This window comes from Mirounga leonina, unplaced genomic scaffold (genome assembly GCF_011800145.1).
Source record: "Mirounga leonina isolate KUSES-001 unplaced genomic scaffold, KU_Mleo_1.0 Mir_174, whole genome shotgun sequence".
Lineage (NCBI taxonomy): Eukaryota > Metazoa > Chordata > Mammalia > Carnivora > Phocidae > Mirounga > Mirounga leonina.
The window spans coordinates 32,938,501-32,962,657 of NW_023270451.1; the positions used below are offsets into that span (position 1 = coordinate 32,938,501).

At 34.8% G+C, this 24,157-nt stretch overlaps 1 protein-coding gene and 1 long non-coding RNA gene across 2 annotated transcripts in view; both read right to left on the reverse strand.

The window, feature by feature from the left end:
- Nucleotides 1-2,696: 2,696 nt before the first annotated feature.
- LOC118020826 lies at nt 2,697-6,190 on the reverse strand. The gene is made up of 2 exons (XR_004682020.1): nt 5,054-6,190; nt 2,697-3,459 (listed from the first exon to the last, which is right to left on the reverse strand). It is a non-coding gene; the product is annotated as an uncharacterized LOC118020826 (long non-coding RNA).
- Nucleotides 6,191-6,412: 222 nt separating this feature from the next.
- The window catches only part of CRPPA (CDP-L-ribitol pyrophosphorylase A), a 300,837-nt gene continuing 283,092 nt past the window's right edge, over nt 6,413-24,157 (reverse strand). Inside the window, exon 10 of the mRNA XM_035020668.1 lies at nt 6,413-7,110. Coding sequence (XP_034876559.1) covers nt 7,006-7,110 — 105 coding nt within the window. The 3' untranslated portion in view covers nt 6,413-7,005. The remainder of the gene's footprint in view (nt 7,111-24,157) is intronic.

Below are 24,157 nucleotides of genomic sequence, written 5' to 3' on the forward strand. Positions count from 1 at the left end.
CGTGGACATGAAAATAACATATTCACACTTTTTTCTTTCTCTACATTCTCTCTCCACACACATATTCATATACATATGCACACACACAGAAAATGAAGAAGAAATTAATAGAGATATCATAATGATAATAAAACTTTTAATAGCTTAAAGGAAATTAAAATTAAGGGGAAGTTTTACATTTAAGTTTTATTTCTGGAGGAAATAAAGGAAATAAAGAGACCACAATTTTCAATTCACATGCTGAGATAGATAGTTGGAAGAAGAGACTATATCAAAAAAACACCAGAGGAAAAATCCCCAGTCCACCAAACTGTCATTCACTGTAGTCACAGATTAATGTAGATGTGTAGCATCACTAATTATTAGTGATAAAGATAAATAATTTACATATTACATATTTTATCTGCTGAAATAATATCAAGCAGGAGCTTCAGAGTTGAAAGTTTGTTGATATTAAGGAACTAAAAGTTAGTGAAAGAAAAATGAAACTCCATTTAGGCAACATATATACGTTTGGGAAAAACTAGTGGTATGCATAACTCCATCATTAACCCAAATCTTTTAATATCCATTAAGATTCCCAAACCAAAGCCAAGAATATTTGGTCTATAGTTGCCTCTCCTGGCTGTCCCATGAAAGCATATTGCACTGATCTTCAATTCCTGGTTCCTGGTAGAACTTACGGATATTCCCACTGGGATACTCAAAATTCTTAATTTGTTTACACGTTTTGGCTTCTTTCCAGACTTTATGTGAACAGTAACTGATCCAAGAAACAAACAGGCGGAAATGTCTCTGAATAGCATTCTTTGACTATCAGGTCATACATACCTCCATTCAGTGTAAGAGGGAACTAAATTCCTGAACTGGGCCGTTCAATAATACATTTTTAACACTCAGGGGGGATTAAAGAGAATCATTTTTCTATTCAAACAAGAAAAAGGAACTATGAACTTAACAGGGTCTTAAAAACACACACAGGATGGGAGAGAAATTCCTTCAAACTATTGAAAAAATTAGTAACATGCAGATTTTATCATCTATTTCCTTCTCCTCAAAGGGATGTTTTGTTATCCACTTAGACTGAAGAGCTTGCCTTCAACCAAATTAAGGGCTCAGATGTAAAGAATAAGAAAGGGGAAAAAAAGAAAAACCTCACATACCAACAAACCAACCAATTTCAATAGCCCATTTTATAATGAGGTAGAACAAAGAACAAAATGGATAGCTCCAGAATGGCAAACCTCCAGAAACCTCATTCAGTTAATCTTCAAGATGCTTTGCCAAACCTTATCCAAATAACCCAATTATTACAGTCTACAGACTAGTGGAAATTCTTACAAAATTGGCTTCCTTGTGGAATCTCAAATCATGTCTCCATTCGGGTCAAAAAGATCACTAGGATTGCCTTGGTGAAGTTTTTGCCTCTGGGCTGAGCTGCAATTTTGCAAAATGGAAAATGAGGGAATGCATCCAGGTAAAATTCTGGATGCAGATTTAAATCAGATTTTTTTAAAAAAAAAACCTTAAGTAAAGAACAACCCTTCCTAGTTATAATCTCATTCCTGGAAAAACTGTCCAGAGAGAGTCAGAAATTCTGCATCCCCAAACCCAGTTTGGCTTTCAGTATGCTGGGCGATCAGGCGTTCCTTAATCTCTGCGTATGAGTTTTTGCAACTGTCACGTCGCAAGGTTGATACAGACCTACCTCACAGAGACCCTGCAAGGATTAATTAAGGGTAAACTGGAAGGGAAAAAGTGCACTTAACAAGTCAGGCTTTATCCGTGCTGCTAAAGAGACCCAGATGTTTTAACAACCGCTCAGATTATTTGGTAGCATCCTCAACTAAGTAGAGAATGAATTTACATAATGCATTTCAGCTGTGAAGACATTTGTAAAAATCAAAGATTTCAATATTTCAGATGGTAAGAGAAAACAATCTGGCTCCTTTCCGATCTAGCGCATCACACTGGACACCATTCACCCCCAAATCTTCCCATTGAGCAAATATTGTGATATATGCTTAGGACTGTCTAATGGCTAGGGAAGACTCCTCACACCTAGGCATTTTTCTAGACTTTCCTTTCTCCTATAAACATGATGAATGGATTTCTGCTTCTCTTTGCATGTTGTCTTGTGTGCTGGGACATAAATGGCCCTACACAACTCTGGTTCATCAAGAAAGTACTTACTTCTACTTTTTAATCTTACACTTTCGTTATTTACGTATGTCTGATCATTCACTGCCTGAGGAAACTCCTACAACTTTAGAGCCCACAGAGATGGATGGCACTGATAGTAACTGTAGGTCGCTATCAGTCCTTGTTGAGTATACTGACATGTGCAGATCCAGGGACGTTCCAAAATATGTTTGTGTGTTGGGGGTGGTGATGGGCAAAGGAAAGGAACATTACAGAAACAATGGAAGACAATGGGATTGAGCCTTTTTTTTTTTTCTCTTGCTATTTAAGAAAAAAAAAAGGTATTTGAGATTTCCATCTTTGAGGATCATTCTTTAAGGGATCTTAGAATAGTATGTTTTGTAATATTGCATTGCACTGTGTTAGGAATATAAGCTCTAAAGTGAGAGAAGCCTATTTGAATCTCGTTTCTCTCACTTGCTGCTTGGGTGAGTCTGAATATGTTTATTTAAAATGTATGTGCCTTGGTTTCCTTGTTTTTTAAATAGAGATTGGTATAGTACCAGTACACAGAGTTATTCTGAAGAAAAAACAAAGGTACAGGCAAAGCATGAAGAACAGTTTCTAGAACAAGAGTAATCATTCAATAAATGTTAGCTATTTTTACTATTATTTTAAGTGCCTGTATTTTAACTCAAAATCATCTTAGGCCTAAGAAAGTTTAACCTCTTTTGTAAATTCTTCTAAAACATTCAGGTCTATTTTTCTCTTTTCATAACTATTGAAAACCTTCAGAACCTTCTCATACTTTGGGATCATGACTCTGACCAGCATTTCTCCTCATAAGCATTCTACTTTAGCAACATGTGTGTCTCCAGATACCTCCTAGGCTTGTGAGGACAAATATGTCATGCACCGCCACAGAGCTTCTTGACTACCACTTGGCGTGCAACAAAGTTTCAAAACTTACTACTAGCAAAAAACAAGGAGCATTTATGCAGCTCACCTGCCTGGTGGAGGTCACCTGAACTGGCCTAGGGAGCCCTGCTGATCTCAGTTGGGCTTCTTCATCCATTTGTTGATTAGCTGGAGATCGACTGATCTGGGCTTTGTTTTCCTTTTGGAGACAGCGGGCCGGGCAGGACATGTTCCTCTCAAGGTGGGGGCAAGAGCAGAAAGGAGCAAGCAGCAACATGCAAAGTCTCTCGAGGCTAGCCTCAGTCATGCACGGCCACTTCGGCCTCACTCTACTGGTCAGAGCAGGTTACACGATGAATCCCAAAGTCAACAAATGCACATATATTCTTCCTATGGGAGCTGAGTGGAGAGAAAGAATATTTCTGAACCAGAATTCAATGCACTACGCCCATGCAGACATTGTTAACTGATCACAATACTCTTTTCCATTGTGACTGAATAGAGCTTTTATATCCTTAATGGCCACTGTAATTGCTAGGATACCTGCTAAATATGAGGGGAAGAAGAAAAAAAATCTAAATGAGACTTCTGATTTTGCAGATTTTTAATATATCTTACAGAATAATAAATCTGGATCTCAAATTCCATCTGTAATATAAAACATCACACTGTTACTTTTTTGAGAGTAAATGTTATATTTAGTTATTCAATTGTGATCAGGTTAGTATGAAAAAATATGTATATACACACTAAATATCAATGATAATTGCCATTGGATTTTAAAATACCATTAAGTATTTAGTTATTTATCAATCACGTATTTTCTCTTAAAAGAGAATATACTGAGAATCTTTAATAGTGTGTTACTTTTCATTTAAAAAATGCACACATTTTTTACAATTTTGAAACTAAAAATGTACAAGAACATATATAAATGGTACAATGCCCAAACCACCCACAAGCCAGTTCTAATTCACTTATTTTGAACTGTACTAACAAATCCTAAAATGATACATACTTTTTCATTTATTCTGTTTATTTTTTAATTAAACTTTGAAAATAAATTCACTTTTTCTTCATCAAAATGGCTGTAACATTTTAATTCAAATATTATTTACTCTTCCTTGGCCTAATTAGTTTCAACATTAAAAGGAAATAAAATTTGCAGATTTAATATAAGAAAATGTTCTACTGCAACTTGATTTTTATAAAATGATCATTATATTTACATGTACTAAGTAAAATTTGATAGTGATAACCAGCATGAAAAAAAAAAGAGTTTACCTGTTAAACCAATGCAAAACGTTTGAAGTGACCACAGGAAGAATGGCTCTGGTAGAACATAGGGGTCCAATTCTTACCCATAAATTCATATACTTCCAACAACTTATCTCTCAAACTGAGCAGTTTTATGAAAAAAAATTGCACCTCTTACCAATATGTCATTAGCCAAACCACTGATCACACTGTTAAATTCCATAAAAGTCTAACTAAATTGCATTTAATTAACTAGCAAACATTTAGAAAGAAAATAGTTATTCACAAAATTTTCCACAGGTAGAAAGCAATTTGAGCAATGCTGAAGCATAACTTAACTATTATTTTAGAAGACATTTTAGAAAATAAAGTGAAAATAGACAGTTCCCATGAAAGAAGCAGTGATGAAAATTTAACAATAAAGTTGCCTCTGGATCTCTCAGACACTAAGAACAACCAATTTATCTTTCTCTCTTGGCCAATAATTCTTTCCATTTCCTTCACCCCTAGCTACAATTTCTGTATGTTGGAAAGATGGCTGGAAAGCTATAAGCTTCAGGACTTTCCTCTGGTCATTGGGATGATCTGTCCCTCTTTGTCCATTCCCCCAGTGCTCACTGAGAGCTTCTGGCTTACTTCCCACAGCCTCTCAGCTGGATGTCCTTTGCCAGCATCATAATTAAACAGGGAGCTGAGCTTCAAACTTAGCATTAGTGGTCCTGAGTTTAATCTCTACCTCTTGTTATTAGGCAGCCACAGGGCTCTCCACAAGGTAGCTAAGATCTCTGAACCTCAAGTTCCATCCACACAATAAAGGATGTGGGAAGACTTCTTCAAATTATTTTCAAAGCTGTCAATCACTTTGTAAACTGTAAGGAAAAAAATCAAATGAGATGATAAGGGTGATGCGGAAGGTGGTGATTATTTCAGTCACAGTTTAAGATTGCCTAGGGTAAAGTCATTAATCATCGCTCCCAGATAAATTCTTGTCTGGCTCAACAATCCATTAATAATTTGGAATTTAAGATGACTTAACCAGCACTCAATTGATACAGTAATTTTGCTGTGCCATAGATATACTGTTTCTGCCTTTTACTTAAAGTCACTTTCTCTTTAAAACCCTGATAATATTTTCCTATTTGCCTTTATAACCACTTCCGAGTCCTTAAAACATTTTCACCTGAAGACTTCAAAAGGTTCATGTGTGGACCTTTTCACAACAGTCAACCCACCGCCTTAACAATGACACAGATGTTCTAGCCCCAAAATCTACACATTGCCCACATACTTTCACCATCACAGTTTTGAATTAAATCATTCATGCTTTTTATCATCCCTAGAGAAAGAGAAAAAAAAAAAGTGGTAAGCCCAGGAATTTAGATCCAAGCTACACTGAAATAACACATTTCATTTAGGAGTATGAATTGAAGTAATTACTCCATTATATTCTACTATTACTTAAATGTAAAATATAAACTCTCCTACTAATATAGGTCCTAGATAAAAACAGGGAAAATCATCCAACATGTTAAGAAGAAATTTTATAGAAATTGTCACAGTTTAACTGATAACATCTCATGCAACTTCTATAGTTTCCACAAGTAACCTAAGCCTTGGAATCTGATCTAATGTGTAAAAAGAGAATAAAAGTTATCTCTAATGATTGTATATACATTTTTTGCAAAATTTAATGTAAGCAAAAATCATTTACACTTTTAAGATGTATATACCAGTGGAAATTTGAAAGAGTAACAACATGATTTTAAAAGACAGCAATATCAGGGCACCTGGGTGGCTCAGTCTGTTAAGAGTCTTACTCTTGATCTAGCTCAGGTTTTGATCTCAGGGTCGTGAGTTCAAGTCCTGCATTGGGCTCCATGCTGGGCGTGGAGCCTACTTAAATAAAAATTTAAAATTAAAAAGACAGTAGTATCTGTATCAAAAAATAATTTATGACTCCCTACCTTTCAGAAAAGACTAACTTGGAACTGACCAAAATAATTTCACTTTTATGAAGATTTTTGGTCTTCTTTTAAAGGCATTCAGAAAAATCAGAGACCTTTTAAAATAAGTCAAAATTATTTTTCATAAACCAAGGAAAACATAGAATTTTAAAACAGAAAAGCAGGAGGGAATTACATCTCCTTTATGGATCTAGAGTAATGTGAGGCCAACAGTGAAAATATTAGAACCAGAGTTCCCTGTTGTCTCTTTTATTTATTTTTTAAGGTGTGGAAAATTAGAAAACAAAAATATCAGTTGCTAAGAGGACAATTTTAGAATTAAAAATTATTCTCAATTTTTTTACTCATTTCATGATAGTGTGATTTACTAATTAACACAGAGATTAGACCACAGTTGAAGTTCTCTAAATTCTCATTCCTAGGAGGATTAGCTCATCCATCATGATTTCTATTTGATTTTTCATGCCTTTGCAGAAGATTACATGAAGGTTATTACTTTCCATTTGCATATTTTCTGATTAATTTATATTTGACATGCACAAGAGTATTTTTTTCACAGATATAAACACTGATTCATTTCTATAACCCAAACGTCACATCCTACAAACTGTGAGACATAAAAGACAACTTAAACATTCTACCACATACGATAGGGAGGGAAGCACAGCAGAGATACCTAGGTAAATGTTTCTAAAAACCCGGTACATAATTTTCTCTGTGTTCTTCATGCTACCAGTAGCTGACCAACAAGTCCAGAATTTCTTTCTTTGATTAAGGTGGCAATAATTGTGACTCCTTGCCTTAAACTTGCCTGTAGCCTCTGCTCATCCTGGAAAAAAAAAAAAAAGGATAAAACAATTATTTTAAAAAGAAAATATGTCACACATTAAATTTAATAGTTACTTTTATCTTTTAATATTTCTTCATTTTTAGTTTTTTTCCCATCAGCTTTATAGAGATATATTTGACATGTAACATTGTGTAAGTGTAGGGTGTACAATGTGATGATTTGATATACCTATATATTATGAAATGATTATTACAAAAAGGTTAGTTAATCCATCACCTCATACAGTTACCATTGAGGGGTAGTGAGAGCATTCAAGATTTACTCTCTTAGCAACTGCCAAGTATACGATATTGTTAACTATAATCACCATGCTATACATTAAAATCCCAGAACTTATTCACCTTACAACTGGAAGTTTTTACGCTTTGATCAACATCTCTCATTTCCTCCACCACTCAGCCCCTGTCCACCACCACCCTCCTGTTTTTATGAGTTCAGGGAGCCACTTTTCAAGGTCCCCTGCTCTCTGGACTTGGCACCCTCTGGAACTCAGACCATAGCTACTGGTATGCACGTCGTCCCTCAAATAAAGGAGAAATGCTTTTGCAAGCACTTTTCATTATATACCAAATGTATCTGCTGAAGATACCAAGAAAACACTGACACAATTTCAAATCCTAGCAGTATGAAACAAAAGATTTTCCCTTGATCCAATATCTGACCAACTTTGGCTCTTCACTCAAGTGTGAATATTTCACCGATGATGCAAGCCTTTCCTTCATCTTGTTTCTGAGTGTTCTCCAACAAAAGACTTTGTTATAAACTGTGAATACTGGTCTGGGAGGAAAAATAAAAATGGCTTGTTGTTTGTGAAGTAAGGATCAGGCACATTAGTGAAATGAGTTTCTCACAAGTTGCTAAAATGTGGTTTTGCCTGTGAAATCATATTGCCTATGAATATATGTTTACTCAAACTGTTTAGGTTTCCTGAGGGGGATGAAGGGGAAGAGAAAGTCAAAACAGAGCTAATATCTTTAGGGTCTCTGTGTTGTGAATTGTGCTAGGTTCAGGAAGAGGGACCTGGTAACCAACTTCTAAATGCTGGCAACATCCTTAACACCTTTTCCTAGTGTTCAGTGTATCACTAGTACCTACTGCTTCTACCTTCTTATCGTTTCTTGAATCCATTTACTCCATTCAAACTGCCGCTGCCAGCAAAACATCTCCATCCTCAATTACTGAAACAATCTCATAAACAGCCTCTCTGAAGTCTTGTCCTTTTCTACCCTGTTTCCCACACAGCAATCAAAATACTTATTTTCACATATAGATCTGATCACATTACTACCCTGCCTAAAATCCTTTCAAGGCTACCTCTGAACTTCAGGGTCAAATCAGAACCCTTTACATTTATATCCTTCCATCCTTTTTCTGCCATTCCCTTATAATCACTCAATTCCCCAAGCCACACAGAACTGCGTTAAGATTGCCCAAACAAGCTATTTTTCTAAACTTTCATTCCTTTGCCAGGAAAGCTATCTCACTCCTTTCCTGGATTAGCTGACCCTAGTTATTCTTTGTGGTTCCACCCAGTTATCAATGGTTGCAATCTACCCGGATCCCTATCCCCCAGCCCAGTTGGGTGAGGCGAATTTCTGTTTCCACAGCTATTAATTCCTCCAGCACACTGAATTCTAATAGTCTTTTTAGTTGACCATCTATTCCCCCAGATGATGAGTTTCTTGAGGTAAAGAATTTTTCATTTTGTCTTTGAATATGGAATACTTAGTTCAATGCCTACCACATGTAGCACTCCATAAATTATAATGAATTCAAAGCAAAGAAGGCTATGATAGAGGTATCATCACCCTTTCAGTTTAACTCATTTGTTAACATTGACCACTTTTTGGTTACTTTGTTTACTCCTATTTGCGTATTTGGCGGGACGCCTGGCAATGGTACAAAGAATATTATCAAAACCTTTCCACTACCACACCTTCATCAGCCCAGAGGCCCTAGGCTCCTCATCTATGAGGATGGTGGTGAGACCACCTCTGCTTCAACTACACTTTTCCATCAATTTCCCTGATTGTGTTCTAGGGGGTGGAGCTGGGGAAAACCCACAAGGGTTAAATCGTGGCTACTTTGCATCTTGTGAGTTTTAGTGACATTTAGTATTGAATTTCAAAGGCTGTACTGGCTTCCTGAATATCACAAGACCTAAATCACATATGAACCATTCTAAAGCCAAATATGTCTGGACTTAAAATGTGATTCACTTATATGGGAGTAGGTATCATTCATGCCACTTCATTCATAAATACATACATAAATATTCTAAAATGGAACAAAATACAAATTAACTCTAAATATGTATTTGTCCCTCTTAATGATTAATTACAATATTGCAGAGTTTATAATACACGTCTACGCCTGTCTTATTTATTAAATTGAGACATAGATGATGAAAATTAGTTTCCCCTTTAAAAATAAACAGAAAAAGACTATCTGTATAGCCTCTTTGAAACCTGTTTATACTTATCATAATGAAAGCAGGAGAGCAATACATGAAGGGGAAAAATCTAAGAAACTAGGGCTAGAAAATCACATTTCTAAGTCTTAGAATAAATCTATTCCCATTTGATAGCTCCATAACTTACCTACCTTTAACTAATGAATTTAAGAATGTTCTTTTAAAAGTTAATTTATTTATGCAATTTCTACAGGCATCATTTGGAATGAGTGTAATTCAGTGAGAAGAACCAATGTTATTTCACTATTTTCTCTTTCTGCCTGAGCTCAATCATTTTATCCCTGAAAAATACAGAAATTCAAAAAGTGATTAAACAAGATGGTGAGACCCACCTATACTCAGAAAATTCTACTATGTACAAAGAGCAGGTGTTCAAACAATGTATGGATTTCAAAGTCATCTCAAAATTCTCTATCTCTATAAAAGCATTGCTAATGCAATTTTTAAAAAAGGTAAATTCAAACAGATCTTTAAAAAAGCATTTCTTGCTGCAGTAGATATTCAAACCACTGTTTTTAATTGAGGAGGTAGGGGGGAACAGGGTGGGGGGGCCTTACAGCTGATGATTTTATTATCATTCACACACAAGTGTGTGTGTGTGTGTGTATGTATTTTGTGTATTCCAAATATTATATAATAAAAATATTTAATGTTAAAATTAAGTAAGCAAGGTCAACATGAATGCTGAAAAATCATGTTCACAGTACACATTCTTGATACAATGTAACGAAATGGCATTGACTGCTGTGGTCACCCTCCCCAAAACCCATAACCCCAGTCTAATCATGAGGAAAACATTATACATATTCCAATAGAAGGGCATCCTACAATATATATGACCAGTCCTCTTCAAAACTGTGAAGTTCATCAAAAACGAGTCTGAGAAAATGTCATAGACAAAAGGAAACTAAGGACACATGACCAACTAAAAGTAATAGGACATCCTGAAATTAAAGAAAATACATTAGTTAAAACTAATGAAATCTGAATAAACTATAGGACTTTAGTTGTTAAAAATAAGGGAGACTGGGTACAGGGCATATAGTGACTCTCTGCTATCCTGAACACTACAAAGTGTATTATTTTTCAAAAAAGTATGTGTTCAATTTCAAAATATTTCTCTTGATTTATACAATGTTTCTGTGCCAGAATTACAAAACTTGAGTTACAAAGTTAATTTATTTGTGTGTGCCAGCCCATTTGTATATTCCTTAAATAAAATACACTATTCTTTTCATAAATTGTGCAATTGATAAAGGCACTGACTCTAGAATGAGACTGCTGGTATTCAAATACAGCCTTTAACAATTTTCAAGTGATCTTGAGCAAATTATGTAAGTTTCACAGTTCTCCATTTTTTTTTCTAAAAATATAATAACAATATTAGCTGCCTCACCACTTTTCTGTGGCGACTGCATCAGACAAGACACATAAACCACAGATGCCTGGTAAATATCCATTGATAATAGCTGTTAGAATTATTTTTATGGTGTGCACTAACTTCGTCCATAACATCACCCTCTCATCACACATAACCATTAAATCTGATTATCTACTATATGTAAAAATACTGTTGCAGCTCTTGGACAGTAACCTATGCATGTCTCCAATCCTTGAAAGAAAATCCTATTAGGTAACATTCACCCCAGCTGTCTTGTTGAGAGAATTTTTCCAAACCATAAAGAAGAGAAATAGAGCCCAAGGAGAGAATGACAGTATATCCAGGTAGAAAAGACACAGATTACAATTTAGAGTTGTTAAGGTGGCATGGATTTGAGCAGGCAAAGTCCCTGGCAGTGGGGAGTTGCAGAGAAGTCCTAAAAATCTGCTAAGAATCCCTTCATTTCTTGGTCAACTTCTAAACTGAGCTTCTGCAGGAAGACTCAGTGGGGCTTAGCAAAGAATAACTGCTGGAAAGCTGGGGAGCTGAGCAAAGATTCAGAGCCCACACTGTACTGAGAACAAGGAGATTAGATATGAGTCCAGCTAGAATGAAGAGATCTTGGTGAATACCCATGGCTTTTGGTTGAGAGCTGTAAAAGGCCATGCCTATAGCCTGGGAATAAAGACAAAATGGAATTGAACCTGCCCTAACGAAGTTTAAACAGCCTCCAGAAGATCTGGTTTATCTCCCAATAATATAAGTGCTTGCCAGAACAAATTTTAGTATTCTTTGGAGGAAGCTAAAATAAGCTAGAGCCTTTAAAAAGTTTCATAACTCAAATATGGCATATAATAAAATCTTACCTGAGGAGTAAAGAAGCAGAAAGCAGGAGGGAAAAAAAAAAAAACTTGAGAGAAAATCATCCATACATAGGATAGTTTTCAGACATAATCCATATGTTGGAATTAGCATGCAAGGATTTCAAAATAACTATGATTAATATGTTAAAAAGAAGAGATGGAAACACTGAAGAAAAAATATACATATTCAACATAGCATGGGAATCTATAATAAAGACTGTGTAAAATACAGTATTTGGAAATTAATAATGGATTGGTTTAACATGAGATGGGCAGAGCAGAAAACAGTATTATTGATCCTGAGAACAGGTTAAAATATATACATATATATCCAAACTAAGAGAGAAATAATTATTACTATAACCATCTTAATACTTATGACTGTATTACTATTCCATTTCCCTACTGCTTCCTTACCTACTGCTACACTCCACCACCACCATCAAAACACCTGTTTGGGACATTTAGAAAATCACATATGGGTTCTCTCAGTAGCCATGTTACCTGGGAATGTTTACTACATGAAACCAACAAGGAAAAAAAAAGTCAACCCCATTTCTAGAAAAACAACCCAACGTCACGTACATAAATATTCAAAGAACTAGGCTGAAGGTAATACAACTAGAGCTGGGCATAAAGGGATGAGGGAATTCAGAGTGTGGTAAGACCACATAATGCTGGAAAGGCTCCTGAAGGAGGTGGAACCAAAGGATGAGAAAAAGAGGAGGCAAAAGCTGCAAAGTCCAGAATGAAAAAGAAATTTGAGGGAACAAGAAATCATGGCTGATTTCATTGTGGCATAGCAATGTGATAGGCTAGATGTCATAAAGATATTGCAGGGAAAGTGAGCACCCAAATTCCCACAAAAAAATGAAAAAATAAATCTACTAAAATTAAATTTATCATCAGTTCATGATCTGTCTGTAACTCTAGCAATTAATTTCCAGGCTTCAGGTTTACCTGAATTTCTACTAACCAGCCATAAAGAGCATAAACTTTAAACATGACACACCAATTTTTACATAATCACACACAAAAATCAAAGGAATACATTTCTTGAATTTAAAGAAAAACAGGAGGATATTTAGTGAGGCAAGATGAGTTAGTGTGCATTTTCTCTTTAGTCTATATGATTGTCATCATCATAATTCCTTGTTTTATATTATCCTGTTCACAGCAATGTCAATTTTTTTAGAAAAATCTTAAAAATTGCTAACTCTATCCTGTTATAAAATAATAAAAACATAACTTCTAGCTCAGAAATGCAGCATTCACTCTTTTTCTTGGTTACAAATGTATTTAAAAAATAGAAGCCAGTCAGAAAGGAAGTAAAGAATACAGTGGGTGTGATTTCTTAAAATACTAGGAGGGAAAATGTTAAAATGTTAACAAGAGTTGTTTTTTTTTTTAAGATTATGTATTTATTAGAGAGAGAGAGCTCAAGCAAGAGGAGTGGCAAAGGGAGACGGAGAAGCAGGCTCCCTGCTGAGCAGGACCCTGGGATCATGACCTGAGCCAAAGGTAGACACTTAACTGACTGAGCCACTGAGGGTCCCAACAAGAGTATTTTTGGATGATGGATTTATGGCTATTATTTCTTCTCTGTGTTATATTCTCAAAATTTTCATAGTGAACACAGCTTGTTCTTCTAATAAGAAAAATAAATTGTTTTAAAATTTAGTTCCAAGACTTGAAATCCTGGGAACTAAATTTCATCTGTTATCCCATAAAATCAATAATACAGAACAGTTTCCAAATTTCCAGGAAACATTTATCTCCATAAAAAATCTTCAAAATCTTCACAAAGAAAACATTTTTTGTTTGAATATTTTAGTTTCCAATAAAAGATCCAAGAAAGAATTATATTAATAATTCACAAGGCCTTAGCTTTCTGCTGACTTAAGAGGTTAAGAAAAATACAGTGGAAGTGAAGCTAAACGAAACAACAGAAAATTTGTACTTAATTTTATTCAGTACATTAACAATTGCTCTTTGAGATCCTGAAGAGTTTCTCAAAAGTCACATTTTTTAAATATTAAGAAGAACACTAGATGAAACATAAATATATAATAGCCCCTTTAAATTTTCTATACCTTCAAACTGAATTATTTAGGATGAGAATCCGCATGGGTTTTATCTAGAAACACCAAATTTAGCTATTTCTTTATCTTTGCCATTTCAAGAGTAAGATGAAATATACTATATGTTTAGATGAAAGATGCACAAAAGTTCTAATTAATATTCTCTCTTAAACACATAAGGTAATTCTAAATTTACTCTAGAGCAATTAAGTCTTATCAACAGAATCCTGGACTTCAGTGTTCTTGTATGTGGTTTGTTTTCTGGTTGATAGGTAGGTTTCCCTATATTCCCTACGGTTGTATTTATCTATCATCTTCAATAGCGTAGTAGTTTTGATGCAGAAATTCTCATGGGACTTCTATTGGCAAAATTTGGGAAATCAGGGCAAGTAGGAGATGTCATTGTTTTCACAGAAGATTGGGAATGACAGGAACACTTCCATAATTTTTAGTGGCTCTTCTTTCCCCCCTTCCCATCACCTACCACTATTTGGACAACAAACCTGCAGTTCCACAGAAATTACATCTCACAAGTGTATACAAGTGGTCAATTTTCTATAATGCCTATATCTTCAAAATTCCTTACTCACTAAATGTTCCCTTCCATTTTCTCAAGGACAACTTAGGGCAAAACTATTCCCAGTGTACATGAACTTGAAGAACTTTTTAAAAGGTTTATTTTAAAACATTTATTTCTATCACTGTACTACACAGCTCTCAGTATTTGAATTAAAGAGGCATAAACAAATTTATAGTATGCTGTTAGAATCAAATTTACGTGGATTTTGTGGAATATGCTCTCAAAGAATAGCAGGAAAAGCTATGACATCATTTTGTCCAAATCTTTATAGACAACCTGAAAGGAAACTTTTAGAGATATTCATCCTCCACACACATCATTCCTAAAGAACACAATGTCCTCTGTTAAAAGGAAAACTATAAAGTTAAAATATATGTATATACATGTTTAGGCTTTAGATGTCTCAGGAGATTAAACAGTCCTTTTTGAAAGGTAAACATTACATTGTCTCAGCAAATTCCATACCTGAAGCCTAATTCAATTTCCATGAGTTACAAAACTCTCCTGAAATTCAGGTTGCTCATATTTTGATATTAATATCCTTCTGCCATCTATCCTTGTTTTGGTGAACTCATGCAAAAATTGTCAAAATGCAGGAAAATGTCAAAAACTTCCAAATAAAAGTGCACAATTGATATCCATACATACATTTATATCTACATATATTTATATTTATAGAAATATACAAAAATATAGTATATGTAATGTATAAAAATGCTAAATTAGGCTTAGAAATCTTTTAACACTTTTTGTTACATTTGTAAGATAATACCAAATCAAAAAAATCGTATACATTTTTTTCACAGAAGGAAAAAAAATCTAATAGTAAAACACTGCCCCCTAGTGGAGATGACAATGAATGTTTGGTGTGCATAAATTTCCAAAACTTCAGGAAAAAACACTTACTCACAGAGTTTGAGAAAAACAAAACAGTCCTCTCCAGATGAAAAGCATTTGCCTCCTGCTCATTTGAGTTAAACAACTGTCTCCTAAAAACCTCGGTAATACAATACTATGAAAATGCACCTGGATTTACTTATTAACATGATCCTCACACAGCAGTTTTTGTCTCCTCTATTCTCCATGCCTTGCCATGTTGTAGGTGCTCAATAAGTATCTGTAGGAAGAGCTAAGAAAAAGTAATTGGTCAGGGGCACTTGGGTGGCGCAGTCGGTTAAGAGTCCAACTCCTGGTTTTGGCTCAGGTGAAGATCTCAGGATTCTGGGATGAGCCCCATGTGGGGTTCCCTGTTCAGGGGGAGTCTGCTTCTCCCCCTCTGCCCCTCCCACACTGCACATGTGCTCTCTCTCTCTCTCAAATAAGTAAATACAAACCTAAAAACAAAGAAAAAAATAATTGGTCAAAACTCTGGGGCACAGCGGAACAGACACAGAGAATAAAGATAGGAAAGACCCAAACCATGCAGTGTTCAGTGCCAGAATACAGGGGGGTAAAACATGGACAGGCAAAAAGCAGATGTCTACCATGAGAAACAAGCAGTTCATTATTGTGTCAATTATTTCTAGATCTGGGATTTGTCACACTGTCATACTTTATTTTCTTATAGTATCATTCATACTATCAATTCTACAACTTAAAAAGGTTGAAAAAGTGGTCTCATACACAATGTCCCTTTTAATTAGCAAAATGTTTTGATCCTACACAACTCTCCCAGCAGTTATTAAGTCCTGCTAGCTTTCTATTGTGACATCCCTTGCCAGTCACACTCCAACTGCTCCAAGTCTACATCCACATCATCCTGTAGCTCGATTCCTTTAGGATGTCCTAACTGGCTACTTTTCTTGGCCTTTGGTTACTGCTCTCATCTCACTAGGACACCATTTTTATTAGATCAAACTCACATTACTTTCAGCACATTCTTCACTTAAGCATTTAAGACTGTCCACAACCAACCTAATTAACCCTTCTAACCATGGTTCTTACTTCTTTACAGAATCCACTTCTGTAGCCATACTGGTATAATCAGTTATTCCTTCTTTAGTAAAATGCTTTCCTAATAATTGTCTTTCTACTTCACATCAATTTTCAAAAAACTGGCTGTGATGACTAGTATCTGTTTTACTGAACATCAATGGTTTACATTATCATAATTTGTCTCACAATCCCTTACTAATATTTTTATTAGCTTTACATATGTATAGGTCTTATTCTCTTAACTAAATTGCAGAAGTAAAAGGCAACTCTCCCAAACTAAATTATAGCTTCAAATAAAGTACTATATTCACAGTAGGTACTCAATAAATATATACTAACTGGGGTAATTTGCTAATGAATTCTATAAAAATCTGGGTTTATATGTGACTATTAAGACATCTTTGAAATATCAAAGTATTTAGATAAAGGATGCATCTTTATGGAAATAACCTCCTAAAAATAAAATAAAGAAAATAAAAATAAGAAAAGACCTGCATCTGTAGTTGGAAACAGGAAAGCTGTCAAAAGCTAGAATTTTGTGCTACATGATTCTCCCTCCTATGAAAGAATAGCTGGTCTGGGAGTTAGGTATCAGGGACACTGACAAATTTACACTAATTTACCCAAGTCAAGGGGACAAAGTCAGATAATGAGGCAAACATTCTGAGATAAGATGGCTGCATAAGCAGAAAAGCAACACGTACTAGGTTTGGTGGAGAAAGGGTACTGTTTCCATAATGCACAAGAAGTGATAGGAGGGACAGAAAGATTATCCAAAAGAGTTTGTTCTTGAGTGGATAGTCCAGGTAAAAAAACTACTGGTAAAAAAATCCTGATAATTCTTTTAGAGCAGAAAGACTAAGTTTTTCCCATAAAATATATATTCAAAATTTTAATTACAAACTTAATACAAGGAGAAACTTAAATGGGTTAATGCAAACATTTTTCTTGGTAGCAGTGTGTGTATGTGTGTGAGAGAGAGAGAATTATTGGTTGGAATAGTTTTGAGCAGTTAAAAAAAAAAAGACACCTAGTTAATGACCATTAGACTCAAATATTGGTTAAATGGGTGATTAGTTAGTATCCAAAATCTTAATATCCAAGTTCCACAGTTTGCCATTACATTAAAAAGCCTATCTCCTTCCAAGATGGAAGCTTTAAATCACAACTTATAGAGTTCTATCCTGACCAAACTGGTGCTAATTTTGATCAGTATTAACTACCAAAAATCTAGCCTGGCAAAGCTCCCTCCCAGCATCAGAGGAGAAGCTCCTTCTCATGGAGAAGGTCACAGATGGTAGAAGTTTGCCTATCACACTTCTTCCAGTGGGAAGAAAGAAAAAAATCATATATGCAAAATAATATTCTAGGTGGAAAGAACTTTCTGGAATCACCAGACTTAAATCTCTTTCTGAAATGACACTATTAAGTGAAGACAACAGTAAGATTTAAGAAGATGCTTCAGTCTTAGGAGTGGGAATAAAGTAGGAATAGTTTTATGTCATAAGAGATTTCATGTAGGTATTAAATAAATGTATTTTTGTATTAGAAATCTCAGTGGAGGTGGTAGACAACCTACTTTTTCTATATAAAGCTGAATTCAATTAATGGAAGTCAAACTTGAAAATGTTTATAACTCAGAAGAATAAAGGACTGAAAATAGGTCATGAAAAGTCAAGGAATTAATTTAAAAATTTAATTATATAAAGGAAATCTGGGGAGAAAGCACAATAGATATTGCAGAAGTCATAATGATACAGAAAAGAAAATTCCCTTAATTGAATTTAATGTCAGAAATTGCAGACAGAGGTATCATTTAGTGCCTGGCTAAATTAGTGACAATCCCCAAAGAAGCCATAGTCACATGTTACCTTAAAATTTAAATATAAAAATTCAATAGCCTTCAGCAGACAATACAGATTATTTTCAAAAGGCAAGAAAGGCCTTTTGTGAAATGCTAAGTACCACAAGAAAATGGCATTTAAGGAAAAGACTGTTACCTTAGAATTCTGACTGTTAGAATAATAATAAATAAAAAAGACATTTGTGATATGCAAGAGCTCTAAAAACCACCAATCAGTGGAGACTTTCTCCAAAAAAAAAAAAAAGTGTATTTAAAAAACTTAACTTCTTGGGCGCCTGGGTGGCTCAGTCTTTAAGCGGCTGCCTTCGGCTCAGGTCATGATCCCAGGGTCCTGGGATGGAGCCCCACATCGGGCTCCCTGCTCCGCGGGAAGCCTGCTTCTCCCTCTCCCACGCCCCCTGCTTGTGTTCCCTCTCTTGCTGTGTCTCTCTCTGTCAAATAAATAAAATCTTTAAAAAAAAAAAAACAAAACTTAACTTCTCCAATGATGAAACGAGAATAGGGACTCCTTTCAACAACTATTTAAGGAATTTATCCGATACCAGACAGTAAGCTATATATTAAGATGTGGACACCTATTTTTTTTTTTAAGATTTTAGTTATTTATCTGAGAGAATGGGAGACAGAGAGCATGAGAGTGGGGAGGGTCAGAGGGAGAAGCAGACTCCCTGCTGAGCAAGGAGCTCAATGTGGGACTCAATCCAGAGACTCCAGGATCATGACCTGAGCCGAAGGCAGTTGCTTAACCAACTGAGCCACCCAGACGCCCGAACAGACACCTATATCTCAATCTTTATGGAATATGTAGTCAGTTAAGTCAGACAAACACAAAAACATATTCATAATAACAAGTTATGAAGGAAACAAAAGACCAACTTATGAAAATAAAACCAGCATTAAAATTTTCAAGCACAAAATATTTTTAAAACTACGTAAAAAAATCCAAATAAATAAAGATGGAAACACAAAAATGAAGAAGCAAAACTTCATTCTCAAAAATGTAGACTTGAAATATAAGAAATAGAACTTTTAAAAGTGAAAAATATTACTGAATTTAAACAAACAAAAAATCTCAAAGCATGGGTTAGAAAACAGATGAGACGTAACTGAAAAGACTATTATTGAAACTGAAGGCAGAGTTGAAGAAATGACTCAGAATTCATATCAGAGATGACAAAAAATAGGAAATGTAAAAGGAGGTTATGGAATTTGGCAGATATGTTAAGAATGTCCAATATAGGGGCACCTGGGTGGCTCAGTCGTTGAGTGTCTGCCTTCGGCTCAGGTCATGATCCCAGGGTCCTGGGATCGAGCCCCGCATCGGGCTCCCTGCTCAGCGGGCAGCCTGCTTCTCCCTCTCCCACTCCCCCTGCTTGTGTTCCCTCTCTCGCTGTGTCTCTCTCTGTCAAATAAATAAAATCTTAAAAAAAAAAAAAAAGAATGTCCAATATATATTTAATCAGAACTCCAGAAAGGGAGAATAGAGACAATGGGGAAAAATAAAAATAAGAATTATTGCTAAAAAATTACCAGAAGTTATGGAATACACGAACTCATTCATAAAGGAAACCCAGTAAATTCCAAGGTTGATGAAAAGGAAATTCAACAAGTAGACAAGTGAAGTGTGAAACCTAAATATAAAAAGACCCTCTTAAAGCAGCTAGACAGAACAGACCAATAGAGGACTAACAATTAGACTTACCACAGTAACAGTGGAAGTAAGAACACAATGAAGTATTTGCAAAGTGCTAAAGACAAAAAGCAAACATTGACTCCCTCCGACAAACAAACAAACACTGTTCACCTAGAATACTTTTTACTTCCCACCACAAAACACTATGTATCAAGAATGAAGATAAAATATGAACTCCCTCAGTTAAACAAAACATAAGCTTATTCCTAAAAATACTCAGACAGTAAAGAATGTATCTCAAGTGGAAGAAAAGTAATTTCAAAAGGAAGGTCTCATAGGGCAGATAGCTTTGGAAAATGAAAGAGCTTCAAAATAAGTAAATAAATCTGAAAGCAGTGTCTCCAGAAAATCAATAACATTTAAATAGACAGTATAAATAAAAATACTGGTTAAGAACAGTAGCATAAAATCTGGAAGGTGAGTTATTAAAATGTTCTAAGATCAATGAAATTGTTGGGGAGCAATTAAAATACTAAGTTTAGATTTTCACTTACATATGCAAAGTAAATTTCAGAAGGCCTACAAATGTCTAACAATAGGATGTGAAACTTATTTGTCAGTTGAGAGAAAATAGAGTTAAGAAACAGTTAGGGCTTCCAGGCAACTAAAACCAAAGGCAGCTCTCACAATATTTAAAAAAAAAAGAGAGAGAGAGACACTGATAAGAAAAACAAAACTGAAAAATGAGAACATCAAATAAAGCTACACATATACAGAAACACACACACATACACAATCACAACAATCTCAGTGTAATTTGAAGACAGAACTTCTGAATTTCAAAATAATTTTAAGTTAAAAGAGAAAAAGAGAAAATCACCAAATTTAAATGAGCAATTTCTCATACTTCTGTGCCTTGTCATTAGCCTTGTGACGAAAGGCAGTCTGGAAAAACTTAGAAAGAAGGAAGAGTGGAGCTACTGATGAGTGTAAAGCTGACCTAAAACTATCACCAAAAAGAGTAAGCCTGCCTTAAGTGTGAAAATAGCTAGAAAGAGTGCACATCTGACCAGCATGACCAATTTTAAGGGACTTAAAATTATGCTTGATTTCAAGTGGCAGCCTTCTCCTGGTGGTGAAAAACACATAAACACATCTCTGTCAACTGAGTGTTGAAGGAGAAAGAAGCAAAAGGGAAAAACACAGGTTCCTGAAATACCAAAGAGAATGAAAAAGTTAAAGGACACAAAATTCCTCCTTCCACCATTAAATAAAAGAAATTCACTAAAAGAAAGTGGATTTTGCTATATTGACAGGCGAGGGTGGCACTGAATTAGGTCCCCTATAAACTAGCCAAATCCACAACAGACAAACCGGAGAGAATTTACTGCATCCAGAGTTATTACCCACAATAAGGATTTAACCACCTCAATTAATGAACCACCTTCCATCCAAGAAATGTTAAGAAGACTGTAAGATAACACTCCAAATTGAATAGAATTTTTGCACAGTTTGACATTCAGAACCATACTAATGTTTCACATACTCAAAAAAAAAACAAAAAACAAACAAACAAAAAAAAAAACCAATTAGAATCAACCAAGTCAGAGGGGAGACATCCAAAGTGGATTATTAACAAGATAACCAACCTGAAGAGGATGGCAAAGAAAATAATTAACCTAAGTAATTTTGGAAAATAGTATTTCGTTCTATACATTAAGACAAAGAACTGTATATGACTATTGCACTCTAATTAGTAAATTTGTATTCCCAGAGGTATGGGTTGGCATTTCTGAAGTTACACTTGTGTGTATTCCAGGGATGAACAAAGACGTATTGAACAAACTTATTTAGAAAACTTACACCAACAAAGGTTGAATAACATGTCTACCATCACACAGATAATAACTGAGAAACCCTGATTTGAAACCAGAATCAGAATCTATAGAGTCTAAGCATTTAAAATTAGGGACATTATTATCCAAGAAAGCTTGCTCCTAAATGACTATTTCAAGTTTAGATCCATTATTTTTGGAGGGCCTAATTTAATACCAAATTTAAAAATATAATCCCTCTTGAGATTTTTAAATGACTCAACAGCAATAAGTTGGGTGTGTGGTCTAACACACATTCACACCTCCATGGTATGCATATCCTGCTTCCACAACTGCAAAAAAGAAAATAAAATCACTAGGGTAATTCATGTTTTATGATGTGACTACAAACTGATGAGAGAATCACATCTCTTTGCTTAATAATAATAAAAACCCTAACTTGCAAATTGGGACTCTGACTCTGGAATTTGTAACACCCAGACAAAAGGTAGAAGCAAGCACTTTTCAGTGAGTATTGATGGAGGAATAAAAAAAGGAGTTCTGTAAAACAGATGTAGGGGACATAAAGCAAATATTTATGGAGTCAAAACGTCATTTTCTCTTATAGTTTATAGTATCACACATATACACTGCAAAGATAGGCAGGAAGCCTTGTCAATTTCAGGAATTGTCATGCCATAAAGTGGTAAGGCATAGGGAACAGCAAATACCAGAGTCATGTTGTTAAAGCAAAGGCAAAAATAAAAAATTAAAACAAAACATACACTGATTTGACTGTCATGGTTGGTTGGGTTTGGCATGATCCCTGGCGGGATCTGTTTTATATTGAGCCATGATGAATATTTGCTTTCTCTGCCGACATGTTTTCAGTGAGGTGTAGGACATAGGGAAGGCTAAACAACATTTTAATTATTGTTCCAGTGTGGAGAACAAATAAGCAGCACATTAGAAATCTCCTGTGACACTCTGGAAACCTTACAAAGGAAACACTAACATGTTTTCCATTCACTCAGCCTAAAGCATAATTCTCCAGTTTCCTGGATATACTAATTTCATAAAGAATAATTTAAGTGTTATATAGAACACACACAATCAAAAGGAAAAGAAGAGCTACAAAACCTTTCTTCCTTTTAATTGTTTATTCATTCTGATTGGGATTGGAAGGCTTTAAAAAGACAAATAAATGCTTGCGGCTATAAATAATTAAAATACCGGCAAAGAGGAGTAATAATTACAAGAAAGAAAATGTCTGTCTGGATTATACACATGTCCAACAAAAGGGGTGAGAGACACTACTGAACAGTGAGCACTAAATCATGAAAGCAAAAATGATTGATAATCTTTATAGGAATATATTAAAAGGCATTTAAAAGTAAATGTCAAATTCAATGATAGAAAGTTCTAATTATATACATATTCCTATAAAAATACAGTCTTCTCATAGGCTGAAATATTTCCTGACTTAAAAAATGAAAGAAAAGCTCTCATGAGGAAATCTAGCCTGTTCAGATTTGTTTTGTTTTAGATTTGAGCACTTTACTTGGAAGTAAGCTCTCAGCATTGCAGAACAAAAACAAAAACATACACTCACACAGCTTCTCTATGAAAACTGTAGCTTACAATGACATTCTTCTACACATCACTCATTTTTTAAAATAAGTCTTGTGAAGTTTAGGAAAAAAAGGGTAGGGGAATTTTGTCTAATTATTATGGAAGAAGCCTTTGGGCTTGTTTTTCATATTCTTGATAATAAATACTATAGTAACAGCCTAATTTATAATAATCATTTTCATTCTGAGGCAACCATTTCTTGTACATCTCTCTATGCATGTTAACTTTCTGCCTTCAACTAATTATGTGGTGAATTGAAGGAAAAAAGTGAATGTTTTAAGAGGGAAACAAAATAGATTTAACTGAACACTAAAACATTCCTTGTTTTCAACCAGGAGCATTTTAGCCATAAGATTTTAAGAGAATACAACAGAGTGCAATATCTCATAACATTAGTTTACTTACAACAGGCTTATGAATCCAAAAAAAAAAGAAGTTATAAGAAGAATGTAAATATAATTGATACACGCTATATTTTAATATGCTTGACATTTAAACACCTTAAGAAATGACAGTAGGATTCTTGATTCTTATTCTTCTCCCCTTCAAGACAAAAGAAATAGTTGTCATGTCCTGCAGTCTGATACATTGCTAATTCCCAGAGAGTATAAAACAGCAAAAGATCAAATTAAGTTATAGAAAAGGGACAGTGAATATAGATAAGCCACAAGGGACTCAAATTTTAGGTAAGTCCAAAGGCAAACTATGTTAAATTCGTGAAGACGTATCTTGTTTGTCAAAAAACAGAATTCAAAAGCCCCAGTAACTCA